We start from the raw sequence: 17,446 nt of genomic DNA, 5'->3' as shown, positions 1-17,446 counted from the left end.
GTAAAATCAAGTATTTGTTTTATTTGGTAGCGGAGATCTGAAATTATAAGTCGAAAGATATCGAACTTACGCGTTTTTCGCTCGTTCGTACAGTTTGCTATTTCGATCTTCCAATTTTCAATTTTATTGCAACTTCTTCACTACCGCCTTCGTTTCGAGATTGTTGCATCGTAGTGGTACTTATAAACGCTGCACAACAAAAATAAATGGTAAACCGGTCTTTCTTAATTATTAAAACTTCAAATTACAAAGAAGGACGAAGAATCCTCGCGTTCGTTCCCACAATCAGTTCTGCTCTTGCAAGTCGAACGATGCATCCAGGGATGTATTGTCCCTGGAAGTTCACCACGCAACGCCAGGATTTCTGCAGTTGCAGTTGTTAAAGCCTCTCAGGTTTTACGGTGCTCGCTGTCTGGCCGCAGTAGTAAAAGGAAATGCACCGTTGCGTTGCGGCCGTTACGCATGGACCGTCTCGTGAGCAATGATCCGCTTGTGCATATAAAACGTAATTTTGGTTAAACGCTCTGCGCTCGTTCCGTGGTCCCTTCGTATTCCCATCATTTTCATGGGAAAAGTGCTTCACCCTGCCTTCTCCGACTCGTTTTTTGCCTAAGTAACCCTGGTGGTTTCGGTTTTGCGATCTGGCCCTCGTAAAAAGTCCATCCTCCGATCTCTTTTTATGCTCGTAGGTAAAATATTACGTGGTATCTTTCGCGGTTTGTTCTTCCACGCGGCATATTGATCGATCCATAACGTACTTTCTTTTTATCTTCTCTATGCTGAAATAAATATATATTAAATCGTTTGTTAGAATTCTGAATTTGATAGTTGGAACTTATAGCTTTAATCGAAGATTAACACTTCGTAACATCGGTTGTTTTAGCACGAGATTACGAGAGTTGGAAAATTTAAACTTTAAGAACACGATCCAAAACATAAATTGAGATGCACGACGAGCTCTCTAAGAAAGTCACTTTTTCTGACCGCAAAAGTCTCGCTACCACCATAACCATATCTTTGCCACGGTTCTCGCCTCAAGAAACTCATACGACTTAAACCTTACAATTACCCTTCGTTCCCTAAAAACTTCACTCTTGAACCAGACTCTACTCCGCGCTACAATCAACGCACCCCTAAAACCAGCCTTCACGAAACAATCAGTCGATCGCCGATCAATTCTGCTGCCGTAACAGTTTGCGTAGTTCCAAGAAGCTGAATCGTACCGACAAAGCATCTACATAAACCTCCGTGCATCTAGTCGTATTTCGTGCGCGAGAAATCCACCGGTTTTCTCGGAAGCGATCGCGCCTCCGCGAAGCGAACAGCCCCCGCTGGAAGAACGCGAGGAGTAAAAGAAGACTATGAAAAGGAAGATCAGTTCGTAAAGAAAATCGCGGCCGGCTAGAAACTCGCAGGCTGTTTCGCGACGCTATTTTTAGAAGAGCGTGCAACTTTAGGATCCTCGAGTTTCGAAACAATGGAGTTTCAGGATTCGAGAGCTTCAAGCTTTGACTCTTGAACTCGGAGGCTGTGAATTTTACGACCGTAATATTAGAATTCTAGAATTTCGAGATGCTGAGCTTTAGAATTCGACAGTTTCGAAGCTCCAGATTTTGGAATTCGGCAGATTCAAGTTTTTCGCTTTAGAAGTTTAAAATTTCGAGATGTCGGGGTTTACGAGTCGAGAACTCCGACTCTCCAACTTTGGAGTTCTAAAATTTTGAGATACGATGCCTTGAAACTCGTCGGCGTTTCTGACTCTATTTTCTTGAAATCCGAGAGCTTCGAATCCGTAATTTTAGAATTCTAAAATTTCGTAATAGAGAGCTTCGCAATTCGACGATTTTGAAACTAAATTTTAGCACGTTCGAGAATTAAAAATCCATGACTTCGGAATCTTGAGATTTCAAAATGTAGAACGATGCAATTCACGAGCTTTGACACGGTTTTCTTTGAAAAGAATCGCGTCTCTGCTAAGCAAACGATGCTTAAAGGAAGACGAAGAGGAAGGAGATCGACTGATGAAGAAAATCGGACGCGGTCAGAAACTGGAAGGCTGTTCCGCGGAGATATTTTTAGAGGAGCCGCGTGTAACGAGCGCGAGGCATTTGCCGTTTATGTCGAACGTTCCTCTTCTTCCAGGTTTTCTTGATCGCAAAACGCCCTGTCTTCCAGAAGCCCTGAAGTGAAGGACGACGTCGAAAAACTATGCTACTCTATGCACGTAATGGCGAGCGACTCTTTATTTGGAAGGGAATTTTTCGGCGCGCCGGGGTGGCTTCTTTGTAGCGCTGCGAGGATTCCAACACGATTTCCGCTTCTTCATTTGTGTAGACTTGTTTCTGTTTGAGTCTATATACATATACATATATACAGTAGATGGAATACTAACGATTCGAAGCATAGTCGAAGACATTTTTTCCAAAAATTAATAAGCAACTTGTTACAGATGTTACACGTAACATATTACAAGTAGAAGTTAAATTTTGTGATTTTGGTAATTAAGTTAATATAATAGGCGAGAGAAAGTTGACTATCATGTTTGAGGATAGTCTGTGACGATGAAAGAATCGTCCAACGCTTCGACAGTGAACAAAATATTTCTTCATTTGCAACCGGTGTGTTACAATTAGAATCGTTAATTATCAGAATCGATGGAACAATAACAGAGATAGCAACAACGCTAAATCCTCCACACGATACGCACTGACGCTGCTTTCCAGTGGATTAACAAAAACTTCAAATGCAACATCAATAAGCAACGTACCATCGATTTATTACGCCATGAAACTATTCAAAATAAAAGAAGCCATACACGATCTATCCTCGAGTCCAAACAGAAACCACCTTTATTGATAGCACATCAGAGCGAACACGCGCAACACCCAACAGCGACGTGTCTTTCATTATACCAGCCGTCCTTTGAAAAGCAGAACTCGCATAGAGAAGAGGACGACGACACGGTCGGCCATTCAATATGACGTAATAAATGCTCGGTGGTAGAGTTGGACTTGGTTTTTCAGTTAGCCCTGGAATTACACGCAGGATCGCATGGCAGGCGTTTAAATCAAACAGATCGCGCGGCTCGACTTACGAGCGTTAATTGCTAGACTATGCGCCTCGTCTACCAAAGGGACTTTATTGCACCGGAAAATCAGGCACGTTACCGTTAGCGGGTATACGCGTCGCGGCCATCTGCGTGGCACGGCAAAGAGCATAAACGTGTAAATGCCTGATAATAATCCGGTCGAAGGGGCGGACAGGGGGATAACTCGCGCGTTTCTCGGCGAATAGTCGCGCGAACCGCAGTTTTACGAGCCTCTGGACCACCTTCCTTCTGAACACCTACACTGTCTGTCGTGCGAACACAAACGAATTGGCGATTCGGTGATCGTGACACTCCAGCAGTTTGTATAGAAGCGGTGGGGGTTGATCTTGGACTTTCAATATCTTCGTGATTGTTGTACGAAGTATTGTACTTTGGTTAAATCGATCAACTCTCTGGAAACTTCTTCGTCGTGATACTTTGATTTCTCAATTTGTTTAACTTGCTTAATCCCTTTTGAATTGATCTTCTCTTAAATTCCTGTACGTTCAGTTCCTTTTAAGTCTGTTGCTGTCCTCCTCCTCCTCCTCCTCCTCCTCCTCCTCCTCCTCCTGTCTATACATTTCAATGGGTATTACTAAAACGTAAATAATCTTTAAATATCCAGTTTTATGTATCCCACGTTTCTTATGAGTAAAGCATTTCAGCGAAGAAATGTCTGAAGAGATGCGAAGGCGAATAGAAAACGAGGAGAACAGCAGTATCGTGCAATTTTGGGGGAATTTTAGTATGTTTAGTTTCTCGTAAATTTATTTACTACAAACTGAGCAAATGGAAAAATACTTTATTGGAGCATAAAACTTTCCATTCGTTGTTTCACCGTCTTACAATAAAATCAGAGGAAAATCTATCAACGACTCGATATCAAAATCCTTGAAGTACCATCTAATTTCTCTGAATCTTCCAGATTCGCGATCAGTTCAATCAATTGTGATATAGGGATGACATATTAAAAGGTGCGGTGTTTTACAGACAAAGAAATCGCACGGTTAACGTAACACGTAAGAAAAAAGAGAGACCCCGTCGTAATATCCTAGATCGTTGCGTTCCGCGAGTAAACGAAGGTATAAACGGTTTAACAACCGTTCATTCGAGCACCGTTTGGAGATCAAACTAGACGTCGTAATTACGTTTTACGAGGATACGAAACGAGAATGGGGTTGGGTGTCGTGGCAGTTTAAGTAAACAATATTGAAACGTCGAGAATGTGGTGTAAAGGCGTTGATAAATAAAATATATGTAGTACCTTACTACTACAATTAGTTTATTTACAATAAATGGATTAAACAGATGTTGATTAAACAGGAAACGATGGTTGTTTAACGTGAACTAATCACAATAACGTATTATAATTAAGACAACTAGATGACTAATTTGCAACTGTCGTCACCTCTCTGGCTTCTCAACTCATACTGCTGTTAATTCGTTTATCTCCCTTAGCAACCCCTTGTCTTTTGTCTTAACCTCGCGTCTTTTATCTTAGCCCCACCACGCACATGCTCAGCAACCGCTTGTTTATAATTCGCACGACACCCCCAGGCCACGACACTACATATATATATATATATGCCGGGTCGTCTTTGGAAAGCGGGGCGTGTAATGAATCTTTCTGCGAGTTGCCCATCATTGTTGTATACCAGATGATATCGATTGAAGCGAAGGTATTGCAAAGGTTAACAAGTGATATCGGTGAGTGAATAATTGAGATGTCGGTGACGATGAGTTTAGGTTCGATAACGAATACACGGTCAACGGGATGACGAGTGCGATTTTGAACTTGACGTACTTATTCCCTGGACTAGTCGAACTTATCGGATTAAGAGTCACTCCAAGTGGAACTGTCCTTATATACTCCTCTCCGTATCTCTCTGTATCCCTCGGGTCAATCTCTGTTTTTAAGGAGAGTTATTTAATTACTTTATACCTCTGTTAGGTACACGTCCCTGCCGTGACCGTGGCTACGTTCAGCGACCCGTTATGTCACTTCCAGCTCAAGCCCATTGTCATAAATCTCGGACAATCATAATTAACTTAGCTCACAAACAGCTATTTCTCAGTTTTATTGTTTAAGTACGGTTATAATAAAAAGTCTGGACTAAAGTATCGGGGACTTTCCCAAACATTGCGAAAGAAAGGCTCCGGTGTCCTTTCATCTCCGACATATATATATATATATATAGAGAGAGAGAGGGTTATTTAACACATACAACAACATGATTGAAGATAATAATCAAAAGTAGCAGATATTTGAAGGACGTGTAATTCACGGAGTGATAAACCACTGAAAATTGTTCACGAAAGCTGTTTACAAAAGTATTAGGCACGTGACAAGGACATATAATTATCGAGATCGTTTGAATGAAAGATCGTTCAAAGTCACGAGATCGCTGGAACATAGAAGAAGGTCATGCTAAGGTTATTTAAAGATCGTTCGAGTAAATCGTTTAGGATTCTAGTGGTTTAAGAGCAGACTAATGACATTGGAAGAACAATCAAGACCATTTAAGTGGAATAGTAAATTCTCTAAACTGGTTTTCTTAAGTAGTCGTGTTGCAAGCTCGTTAATTCCAACTTTGTTGCCAAGGAAATGGAAATCCTAATTCATTGAATCTATCGAGAGTGGTTTGAGTATACTATAGAGAATTCCTCTGTATATCGATTACAGTGTTTGTCGATCGCGCAAATAGAAGTAGCCGCGTTCGCGACATTTCTCGCTAATGTTGCTCGTGGATAACGTTGCAAAGAGAATTTCCTGACCATTACTAGGAATAACGTATCGATGTTGCAAGCATCAAAGTTCCGCCTCACAACTATCGTAGATGCGGTTCCTTTCTCATCTAATTTTATATTACAATAAAGATCAGATCAACTTGAATTTTCTCAGAGTTTATCTGTGAAATATTACGCGTAGTCATCGCTACAACGTACGGATTCGCTCAATTTTCAATCATCGGTAATTCGAGTTCTCACCCTCGCAAAATCAGAGGCGAGAGACAAATCTTTTAAGCTTAATTTCTATAGATCCCTAAAAATAGCAGGGATATCGCTACTCGCACCTCTGACAATAGGAGAAAGAGAAAAAAGCGCAAAGAAAGAGGAGTGCGTGGAAGCATTAGACAAGAGCGAAGGAAGAGAAGTACAATTATTAGGAAATAAAGTACAAGCGGAAGAAGAAAGTAGACAAACGAACGAAGAAACGAATAAAGGGACGAACGAAGAATGAATGGGAGTAATGTTTATGTGAAGATAAAGTATTTAGAGACAGAGGGATAACCAAAGAATCGATATATCTTTGCGCTACTGTAGATATCTATAAGTCTATCTTTAGTTTCGTTTCACGTTTATCAACTATACAAAACCAAGCTCGATCTCTAGGTAACCAGGCTGAAAGGAATAAGCACTATACAATAAATTACGATATTTCTAACGCTGACAGGGCTCGAGTTCCACGCTGAAACTGTGTTTCTAGAAGTGAGAAGCATTCGAAACGAAGAAACGGAACGATTCGGACGAAAACGCGAAAGGATCGAGTGAGGGGGATGGGAAAAGTGGTGGCGTGCACGGTAATTCGAGCTAAGAGGTTGTAATTAACATCGCGCCAGCCGGCGGAGAAAGGCGGACGCGAAACGAAAGGGAAGAGGAAAGCCGAGGGTCTACTCGATGGACGTTCGGACAACAGGGAACGGGGCTACGAGAGAAACTCTTGGCCGGAAAGGTCGAAGAGGTTAAATATTCCGGGAAGGGAACCAACGACGATCTGCGAACACGCGAGTAAAAACGTGGAAACGCGTGACCTTTAAATCAATCACAGGTTCGGAGCCGCGCCGGGAGAATCTTCATTCTCACGCTCCCCAGAGAGTTCCATTCGATTCGTTCTATTTCTTTCCTCTCCTCTTTCGTACGTGATGTTCGCGAAGAGGAAGTGGAGGAAGACACAGCCAGGGTTCGCTCGAGTAACTTGCAATTTGGCCCATCCAGCCTCCACTTCCCTTCCTCCGGAGCAGCGTGAGTGGCTGACCTTTGCACCGATCGCGATTTCACGAGGACTCGGGTTCACGTTGTAAAAATTGTTGCCAAGTTCTGCGAATTTCACACGTTCCAAGTCGTACATTCGAATCGTTGAAAATTTCGTATTTTTTAATTCAACGATCGTGTGTCCGAGGAAAGAAAATTATTTACTTTCCTTTTGTTGGAGAATTTTTACGAAGACGGTGAAATACGACGGTGGAAAATTCGAACGTTCTCTGTAGAAATCGCAATCGAGGGATATTTAGAGATTTCGATCGTGGCAGAAGTTGAATAAGTTTGCAAATATCAGTTAGCTCCCTTAGATGTTACGTCTATGACGAATCGTTTTGTTTCGTCGTTAGAAATTAAAACTTCCGTAAGAAAGGGGCAATACTATAGTAATTAAAAATTCGTTAATGCCTCGCGTGACTTGATGACGTATTCGTAAGAATGATTCGGCGGGATCAAAGGATCTCAATAGCATGCGAGGTGCATAAGTCAGTGGCAACGTCTTCATGTACGTCTCTATGCCGTGACTCGTCGATTCCATTTTCTGCATCTTCAGCTTCGTTATTGTGGGAATGCCGCGGCACGTTGATTCAAAGATCATCGACTAAGCGACTAAAGGTGTACGGTGATGAACGAGCGTCCTATTCTTTTCGTACAAGCAGCCGATTAATGTGGCTTCTCATGATCGTAAACTAGAAACAAAGACCGAAAGCACCATTTACCTGCAAGACCATCCGTAAAAATTGTAACTTGATCGAACAACATAATTCAATTAACCTATCGATCTCATCAAACCCACGAAGACACGCGTCTCTGGCAAACGGCTGAAAGAATCTCAAGTAAGAGAACTTATCAGCCCGCTGTAACGTTCCAAGGCTAAAAGTCACCAGCTATAAAAGCTCGTACAGACACGTCGACTAGTTTAACCAAGTAACGAGTAACCGCCACAGGATCGCCTGCTACGTAGAAACTGTACAGGATATTAATACGAATTTCAGATACAAATTTGCTCGATTAATAACGTCTGACGAGGCAAGTTTTAGCGTCCACACACGCTAACCTACTGAATTACTCGTCGCTCGACTAAATCAGCGGCTGCGTCTGTGCGTACCTGAACACGTTCCAATCAATTTCTACGCCGAGCAATGCCAACCGAAGAGAGCAACCAGTAGCCGAGACTCGTGAAACGCGAATCGGGTGACGAACCACATGGTCCGTACGTTTCACGTTCCAGGGAAATTGATACCGTGCGTCCAAGGTGGACAGATAAGATCGAGGTGGCCGCGAGCGAGACGCTAAACTAATGTCCCGTGCACAGTGGCGCGCGAGATAGATATCTTGAGAATTTCATTAGCATGATCCGAGAAGAAGAAGGAGGTTGCTGCCTGGGCTCGCGCCACCATCACGTTCTCTCCCTTTTTAACTTGTCACCCGGGGCTAGCTCGCGTGTTCCTTCGCGCCATGGACCAGCCTTTCTGTCACTTAAACCGGACCCTCCTTCTTCTCCACCTTGCCCAGACTTATTTCTTCTTTCTCAGGACTCCGACCAGTTGATTAGTCCACCGGACGAGTAGATTCCTAATTACTCGAGAGTGAAACGCTTCCCTTTCGTCTTGTCTCCACCTTTTTGTGTCCCGTTCGGCGCTTATTGAAATCGAAGTTAACGAGGACACGGTCCTGGTTAGTACCGATCCCAGGATCTTCCACAAGGATTTATGGGGCGTGTTGCGCGTCTGCCGTTCCTATTGTATCGCGTGAGTTATCTTTGAGCTAAGAGTTCTGTGTCCCTATTCCGATTGGTTTAGAAGTATATTGAATGTTTATTTCAACAGAGATAGAGAGAAAGAGAGAGATAGGTAAAGGTCCATTATTTCGTACAGTTTGATATACAGTTTTCGATCTTTTCGTTCTGTGTAGAGATAAATAGTCGCATCTTTCGGTTCTATTATACCCGTGTGTTTGTTATATGTCCTGAGAAATCGAAGATCTGAACGCTATCGCTTACAAAATGTCTCTTATCAATTTCTCTAATGAACTATTTAATTCTAGGCTAGCGAAACGTTACAAATATACTTTGGTATATCTAGAATTAGAGCAAGCACACCCGTCCATACATTTCTCCAATTTTTTCCAAATATTCTAAATTAAAATTCGATTTACCATTGGAAATAATTGGAAATCACCGACTAGAAATCATTAGAAATCAGGTTCCGCAGGACCTAAGGGTTGAAACAGAAGTCGGCTTAGAATTTCTCTATCTCAGAACACCTTTTAATCGCATAGTCCATAGGGGTGTAAAAAATTATTATTTGACTTTCGCAAAACGTTATACCCGCGCATCTTTTTTTTTGGCTACGTTATCCAAAGCATTCGCGTTATTGAAAATTTGTTAGTCCATGGAATTTATTATCTTGTTCCGGTCGTCCTAAAGAATCGAGTAACGTGGATCACCGATGACCACTGTTGGCAGTCGGCGTGTTAACCGAGGAAAAAGATATATTTGAAGAAGAAAAAGGAAAAAAAAGAGCGGTGAAAGTAGTTTCGAGGTAATCGGTTGGCCGATCACCGGAAGAATCATCTCGTGGCGCGTAACACAAAGGGCTCGGTATAAATTATAACGGCGTTCCGGGGGCATCAGAATGGCTACTTAGCCGGCCCATTCACCGCGTAAAATCGAAAGCCCGGCCCGGGTGAAACGTCTTCATTTTTCATGGCCACGAGAGTCCCGGGGTTGCAAAGCGCGTTTTTCCCCCGGGGCTAACCCGCTTCATTACCCCTTCGCAAAAGAGAGAATATAAAATTCCCGACGTATTCGATCAGCCGTGAACAAATTACTATATAATTTTCCCGCCGGCGCGATTATTCACGTTAATGGTGCAATAATTCATAGGAACGCGTTTGCAGCCCGGGTCCAACGGCCACGTGAATGTCTTCGGAGATCGGTCCACGCGAGAGGATGAAACGCTGTTGAAAGATTGCACGGATAGTCGCGAGCCTCGATTCGTTTAATGGAAACGCGCTTGAAGCCAGGAGCCGCGCGATTACACCAGAAGAAAAAAAAGGAGCAGCTTTTTTCTTAATGGAAAATGAACGGCTTGTTCTTTTAGATGAATTTTCGTAATAGAATTAAAGTGGTCTCAGCTATAGGATAATATGAGAAAAGGAGGGTTATTTTCTTGATAGATTGCCAATGTGTTGTTCTTTGGAATTTTCGTAATGGTATTACGTAATAGTAAATCGGTTTCGGTTATGAAATAATATGGCAACAGGTGAATTCTTTTCTTAAGGGAAGACGTGTTCAAAGATTAGCTTAAACACGGTAACGCGAGAAGAAGAGGATTCTTCTCTTAATGAAACTCTTAGAAGAATTTTTGTATAATGCAATATCAGTTTCTTGTCGTATCGATTCTTACATTATCAACCAGCAGCTCCAGTTTCGTATCTCTTCGATACAGAATTTTTCTTTTCGGAAGAGAAAGATAAATATCTATGAATTTTTGATATTCGCGTTATCGATGTGTCTGCGGTAGCGTCGGAAAGGTACAGAGGGTTGAATTGAATGGGGTTAGCTCTCTGGTAACAGAAGACAGTTGTAGTTGTTCAGAATACTACGATTAAACGACTATAGTCAACGACCTGTTTAGTCAGCCTTAATTTATCGCTAGCTGGATAAAATAGTTGGAGAAAATTTAATTTTATTTCAATTAACTTCTAACTTACGTCGATTAATAAAGATAAATGATACACGTCCTAGCCCTTGCCATAATCACAGAACGTTGTGCTTGTTCCTAGTTTAGAATCTCGCTAAAAGTGTGTTAATCTAACGAAGAAAAATGCTTCTAACCACCGTAACCACAACAGGATTCTTGGGAGACCGCAGTGTCCCTGGTGGCGCGAGTCCTCCACTTCCGGGTCTCATTGTTTCCTATGAAAACGAACGAGACCCAAGAGTTGGAAAGAGGAGGCCGCGGCGTAGAAATTTTACGAGGCGGTCCGTGACGTTCGTTCGTAAATTTCACGATGGCCATGGCTGGTATTTATGCGAGGCGACAGCTGTAAATTTCCACGGCACGGTAAACCACGCCGGGGACAAGCGTGCGTCGACGAATAATTCATTTCCGCCAGAGCCGGCCCGCGGGCTAATTGAACGTCTATGAGACGAATTAATAATCCACTTTGTAGAAAGAGCTGCACAGGCGAGAGATTTACCGCGATCCGACCCATCGTGGCACAAGCTCGCGGAAGTGAAATATATATTCTATCTTGAGCAAACGAACCTATGGACGTTGTTGTCGTAAGTAACAGCGACGAGTAATAACGGCTCGTTATTAGCGCGTTTGTCGTTTAATAAATTAGAGAGGCATGCGGGTGTGGGCACAAGATGATCTTATGGGAAATGCTGAACGTGTGATACGAGTTTTAAGTTGTTGGTTTATCCCTTAGCAAACTGCTCATAGATACGTAGTCTCAGATTACACGACAGATTCTATTTATTAAAAATTGTTGCGTTATATGATAAGTTTGCATAATACATATAATACGTATGAAAATAAATACGTTTATATGGCTGGAAATAATTAGAATATCATTATTACCAATGGTTTCATTGCATAATCTACAAGGCGACGAAATCCTATGGTCTCGATGGATTAACGTGTGACTCGTACGATTATCACGGTAAAGATCAAGCGTGTTAAGGTTATTCGGTATATGTGGAATTAAAGAAACGCTTGGGTAAATTGTAAGGTATTGTAAGTATATATATTGTGAATATTATAGTACAAAGTGTGAAATACAATGTAAACTGGTCCAGATCCTCACGCTAGCAATGTTACCCTGAGACTAAAACCCTGAAGCCAACGTCGCACGTGTACCGCATTCTTTTGTCTATGCGCTATCGATGACGCTTGACCTTAGCGCTTGAGAAAACCGAAGATCAGATGTAGAGTTTTCTTACAAGTGGCGATCACTTCAACAGAGCGTAGCAGAAATAACGAGAGAACCGAGTATAAAAATGAAAAGATTTTTTTTTTTATTTTATTTTGGTTATTTTACAATTTGTCCTTATGGACATTTGGTAAAGTGTTATATCTCATTTGTATTAAAAAAAAATAAAATAAAAATAAATATAGCACGTGGGTGGCTACCCCCAGCGGGGTGCCAGCTAAGTGTTTTCTAAGTTATATCTTTTATGAGAAAAATGAAAAGTTTTTTTTTTATTTTATTTTGGTTATTTTACAATTTGTCCTTATGGACATTTGGTAAAGTGTTATATCTTATTGGTGAAGAAAAAAAAAAATAAAATAAAATAAAAATAAATATAGCACGTGGGTGGCTACCCCCAGCGGGGTGCCAGCTTCGTTTTTTCTAAGTTATATCTTTTATGAGAAAAATGAAAAGTGACGTGAAAAATAATCCTCCGGTTACTTTGTTTGTTCGTTAAAGCGTTCACGGTTGAAGATACGGAAATTGTACAGTTTTAGATCGGATGAATTAGTAGCTCCTAACGTGCCTGCTATAAATCTCGTTCAATGAATAACACGTTCATAAACTGGACAAATTTTTCATACGGCAGAAAAATAAAATATTTCAATTGATGCAATCGCGCCAACTACAAATTGCTACAATCAAGTGAACAATTGAGTTGGTTTTGCCAGGGTTGGAAATTACATTAACAACGGCTCTAACGAGCCTCCTATTTCAATTTCTGAATGATCTACGCTTACACTTCGCTTCTAAAACGTCCTTTGATTATTCACGAACCTCAGCCGGTAGTCATTCTATTTATCTCTTGTAAAGGGAAGTGCACTTCTGTAACGCAAACTAGTCTCTTGAATAGCGCTCATTTCCCGTACAGCCACGTCTATTTACATTCGTGTATGAGCACACGTGGTGCTCGTTTCGAGCTGGTTATACCAACCAGTTAACACGACGTATTTTCCTCTTACAAAGAGGACAGAAACCGAAAGATACAAATGTTGACGAATGTTAAGAGTTTTTCCTCGACGTGTAAAAGCGAATTAAACTTTGAATGTTCGAATTACAGGAACATGGCTGTTCGGTGCAGACGGTGGACCTGGTGGCGGACTGTCCTTTACAGGTAGTGACACCCTCGTCGAGGTCGCCGTCACCGCCCAGATCGCCGACGCCCGCGACGCCCTCGACGCCCTTCGTACCTCCGAGGAGCATGGGGCAACGGCCAAGCACCCTGTTGCGCCCCAAAATCTCTTTGACCTGGGTGCTACGCGGGCAACAGCAACCTGCGTCCAACAACAGTCATTCTACCGCCAATGGGAACGCAGGTCCGTGGAATATGAGTAAAAGAAATAGTCTAAACTATGGGAAGCATGGTCGAGCAATCATTTCGTTGTAACGGAGTTCGAGTGAAACGTAAAAAAGTTGGGTCAATGCTTTAGATGCGGGGAATTTGGGAAGAACGTAAAGCCTCTTGGAGGTCGAGCAGTCGTCCGAATGTGGAAAAATTGCGTCAAATAATAATTCGCACGTGAAGGGAGGAACCGAAGAGATCGAGTAACGGGTCGAGTATGGAGGTTTGGTCAGAATTGGGTCAGGCGATAATCCAAATATAGGAACCTCGCGTATGAAATTCGAGACGAAGTAAAAACCTAACTGTATGAAAATTAAATTAAATAGCAGTTACGCAATGGAAAAGTTGGATCAGGCGATATTCCACGTACAGAAAATCGGGGTCGAGCAATACCAGTTGAGAAACTTAAGTCGTGTATACGTATACTTGATTCCTAAAGAGGAGAAATGACACAGGCTCCATGCAAGAATAAATATCATAAATTACCGGTAATTTTGCTACTTCGTGGAATTCTAAGAAACAATGTTATCTTCGTATAGGTGGGAACGGCGATCGAGAGGGCTTGTCACGAGACAGTAAGGAAAGGTCCTCGAAGAGGAGTGTGAAAAGCGTGAAAGAAAAAGATGGTTGTAAGGAGAATGTCGACACGGAGAAGCGAGAAAAGAAAGTCCTGCATAGAATAGAGAAGATCGAGAGGACGGAGAAGGTGGAAGTTCAAGAAAAGGTTCTCTTCTAATTAACATCTCTCAACGTGGAAAACACAACGCTTTAACAATTTACATTCACGTTTATTATCGTCCTCCTTTCAGCCTATCGGCAAGGAGGCACTGGCCAATGAGAGATCGTTGGACAGTCCTCTGGAGAAGCAGTCAGAAAAGGAATTTTCAGGGCTAAAGGAGGCGAAGGAGAAGGAGAAAGTTAAAAGGGCAGTGTCCGAACCATCTCTCGTATCTCGTGAGTCAACGTCCACGCCTAGTGGCCGAGAGAAACACAGACATCGAAGAACCAAACGGTCCCACAAGCCCAGACCTCCGAGCAGATTTGGCTACGAAATCGCCGATCTTGATGCGTATCTCACCAAAGTAAGTACTTTTTCGATTATTAACAACGAGACTATATGGCCTCTACAACGTTACTTTGGAAAATGTTCCACATCTTTAGGCCTCTATAGAGAAACCTGCCAATATTCCCGTGGTCCTCTCGTTTCCATCTGTCCTGTACCAGACTCAAGGTGGTACTCAAGACGAGATGGCTCTCCCTCTTGGAACAGTGGTGAATGCTGTATTCAAGAACCAAACCTGGCTATACGTTCAAACTCCACACGGCCAGGAAGGATACGTCGGGTACGCAGCTTGTCTACCATTGGGGATATTACCGCAACCAACCAGAGGACCATGTTGGGAGGACTCGACAGACGTATTTCCTCGTCCCTTAGGTAATTTAAAAATTCATTTCCAATACTATCGGTTTTAAAGTTCATTTCTCATTAGTCTGTTGTTCTTTCCAGGTAACATGACTGATACGGAAAAGCTCAGAGATACAAGATCAGAGTGCGGAGCTCGAGGTAGAAATCCAAGGGTAAAACGAGGTTCTAGAGATGCAGTATCAGCCTGCGGAGAACGCAGTGTCGACAGATTGTACCTCAGGGCCGCGGCGAACGCTAGAACCAAAGGATCTCGACATACTTTACTCGTCATACGTAGTGATTATGAGGGTCAAGGTGGGAACGCTTTGAGCGTCTCCAAGGGTGACGTTGTTGCACTACTTAGCGATCACGTCAGTGATTGGTTCTGGGTCCGTTCGCGAGACGGCAGAGAGGGCTTTATCCCTGCGGTGATAGCAGGTCATGGTTTCCTATGACTCTTACGTTGCTGTTGTTTGTCTAAAATTAGTTGCTCGTTCAATACCATTCGAAAATAAATTATCATTGTATTGTCTACCACCGCATCATTTGTCATTTAACATTTTTCTACGTTCGATTTCTTAATTAATTCTTTGCTTTTTTCCAAATAAAACGCATAATGCTCCTTACAGTGAGAATTTGCTGTTAAGTTTCCAACTAATTTTAGACGGATATTAACTGTGTTTCTTTATACATATTTCATAAATGATCTATTAGTCGAATCTACCCGAAGCTGAGGATGACCGCGTTACAAGAAATCACAACTAACAAACAGATACTTGTATATTTGTAAAAAGTTTTATATCATGTTTTATAAAATGCATATTGTATTAATATATTTATTAAAAAAGATATATATATATATACATAAATAATGAGATCACTTTCTTCTGTAAATCAATCAGTAGGTTTTTCTGTTATAATATTTTATTTCTATTAAGCAAACTTTAACATTAACTCGCGGTAATTGAAGTTCGTACAGATGTCTATGTTGTTCGAGGAACCGGCTATGCTGAACACTTTTTGTGGATTTTCCTGATATACAATACTATATACGGTATTGCTGGAAGTTGGCACTTTAGCTAAAGTTTCTCCTTGATAAGTTAGATGGTAAACGTGAGGTGCCGTCCCAGCAGCTATTACACGCTCTTCGTAGATGTTTGCCACGTGGATGCCTTCGTCCGGAAGGTCGAATACAGTAGTTGCTTCCATCGTACGCATATGCCATAAAGATAAACTTGGACCACCACCACATAGCTAAATAATCATTATGCATCAGGTTTTCTTTAATCGTTACATTAAAATAAATATACGTTCTGCAGAAATAAAAAAAAAGTATATACCAGCCAATCTTCCGTGAAGTCTATGGCGCCAATCCATTTTCCAAATCTTGGTCTGGCAACTTTGTCTACTAAATGAGGAGTTAATATATTGGTGTTTTCTCTTTTTCGTAAATCCCACAACCTTACTGTTCCATCTTCACCGCATGAAGCTAACTGATTACCCCTGTAAAAAGTGAAAAACTTTATGTACAAACTACATTATGTATTATTTATTAATAATTATATTATACATACATCAAGGATAGGCAATGAATATAGTCTGTATGTCCTTCTAAGCTTCTTAATATTCTACCATCTTCTAAAGTAATTACATAAATATTATTATCACCACAACCAGCATACAAAATGTTATTTGATTTTGAATATACTAAATAATTTACATCTGGTTTTTCGTAACTGTCCCTAAAAATAAATTGATGTTAAATATCATAGATAGTCGACATCGTTTATCCAAAATTTTATCATATAATTTTACTTATTAACTGGAAGTTGTATGGTCCATGATACTTTGCTTTTTTGACCTTTACTCGAAGTAACTATTTTCCAATCCCATCCACTTATTTCTCCTGATGTTCCTGTTACTAAGAAATTGTCTGTTGAAACCATACTTTCCACTTGTTGATCGGGATGTGCAGTGAAATGATAATTGGGGCCTTGTAATTCATTTTCTTCGACTTTATGCGGTCCTAAAGCTTTCAATAACCTGCAAAAAGAAATTCTTTTAACTGAAGAATAAACTAAATTATAATTTTAACTTTGACATTACCTAAGATTTTTAAATACTGAACAAAGGCTTTTGTCAGTTTTTACTACTTATATTATGTTGTTTATACGCTCTCTTTGACGTCAACATAACCTGTATTTACATACTATTGATTATTTAAGTCAGATATTTACTTACTCAAAAACTGAAATATCTCCGTAAATATTTCCAGCCAATAAATAATTTCCATCTGGGGAGAAAGCTTGTGACAATACAGTGTTATAAAATAATTTTTGATCAATTGTACCCGACATCATTTGTTGATCAACTTTCGTTGTATTCAAAAAGTTAAGGTTAGAAATCCAATTCAATGAAACCGTTCATCAAAAAGAATGATCATAAAAGATATAACTTAGAAAACACGAAGTTGGCACCCCGTTGGGGGTAGCCACCCACATGCTATATTTATTTTTATTTTATTTTTTTTTTTATTACCAATGAGAGATAACACTTTACCAAATGTCCTTCAGGACAAATTGTAAAAACC

General features: G+C 41.0%; 2 protein-coding genes across 4 annotated transcripts in view; one reads left to right on the top strand and one right to left on the bottom strand.

The window, feature by feature from the left end:
• Nucleotides 1-15,385, top strand: part of LOC132905577 (uncharacterized) — an 83,747-nt gene extending 68,362 nt beyond the window's left edge. For all 3 annotated transcript variants that reach the window (XM_060957050.1, XM_060957051.1, XM_060957052.1), the window contains 5 exons: nucleotides 13,170-13,425; nucleotides 13,991-14,175; nucleotides 14,261-14,533; nucleotides 14,613-14,886; nucleotides 14,959-15,385. In XM_060957050.1, coding sequence (XP_060813033.1) covers nucleotides 13,170-13,425; nucleotides 13,991-14,175; nucleotides 14,261-14,533; nucleotides 14,613-14,886; nucleotides 14,959-15,311 — 1,341 coding nt within the window. In that variant the 3' untranslated portion in view covers nucleotides 15,312-15,385. The remainder of the gene's footprint in view (nucleotides 1-13,169; nucleotides 13,426-13,990; nucleotides 14,176-14,260; nucleotides 14,534-14,612; nucleotides 14,887-14,958) is intronic.
• Nucleotides 15,386-15,678: 293 nt separating this feature from the next.
• On the bottom strand, nucleotides 15,679-17,304 carry LOC132905581 (THO complex subunit 6 homolog). The gene is made up of 5 exons (XM_060957055.1): nucleotides 17,098-17,304; nucleotides 16,672-16,899; nucleotides 16,431-16,598; nucleotides 16,197-16,359; nucleotides 15,679-16,110 (listed from the first exon to the last, which is right to left on the bottom strand). The coding sequence occupies exons 1-5, from the start codon at nucleotides 17,214-17,216 to the stop codon at nucleotides 15,790-15,792; spliced, it is 999 nt and encodes a 332-aa protein (XP_060813038.1). The 5' UTR covers nucleotides 17,217-17,304; the 3' UTR covers nucleotides 15,679-15,789.
• Between the last annotated feature and the right edge of the window lie 142 nt (nucleotides 17,305-17,446).

The sequence above is a fragment of the Bombus pascuorum genome, chromosome 3 (genome assembly GCF_905332965.1).
Source record: "Bombus pascuorum chromosome 3, iyBomPasc1.1, whole genome shotgun sequence".
NCBI lineage: Eukaryota > Metazoa > Arthropoda > Insecta > Hymenoptera > Apidae > Bombus > Bombus pascuorum.
This window is presented reverse-complemented; position numbering and strand designations above follow the sequence as displayed.

Bases quoted from the DNA above. Each gene is read 5' to 3' on its own strand.
- LOC132905581 (XM_060957055.1), bottom strand. From the start codon at position 17,216: ATGATGTCGGGTACAATTGATCAAAAATTATTTTATAACACTGTATTG. The intron at 16,900-17,097 runs GTAAGTAAATAT...TTCTTTTTGCAG, and splicing joins GGAGATATTTCAGTTTTTGA to GTTATTGAAAGCTTTAGGAC. The intron at 16,111-16,196 runs GTATATACTTTT...ATGATTATTTAG, and splicing joins ACTTCACGGAAGATTGGCTG to CTATGTGGTGGTGGTCCAAG.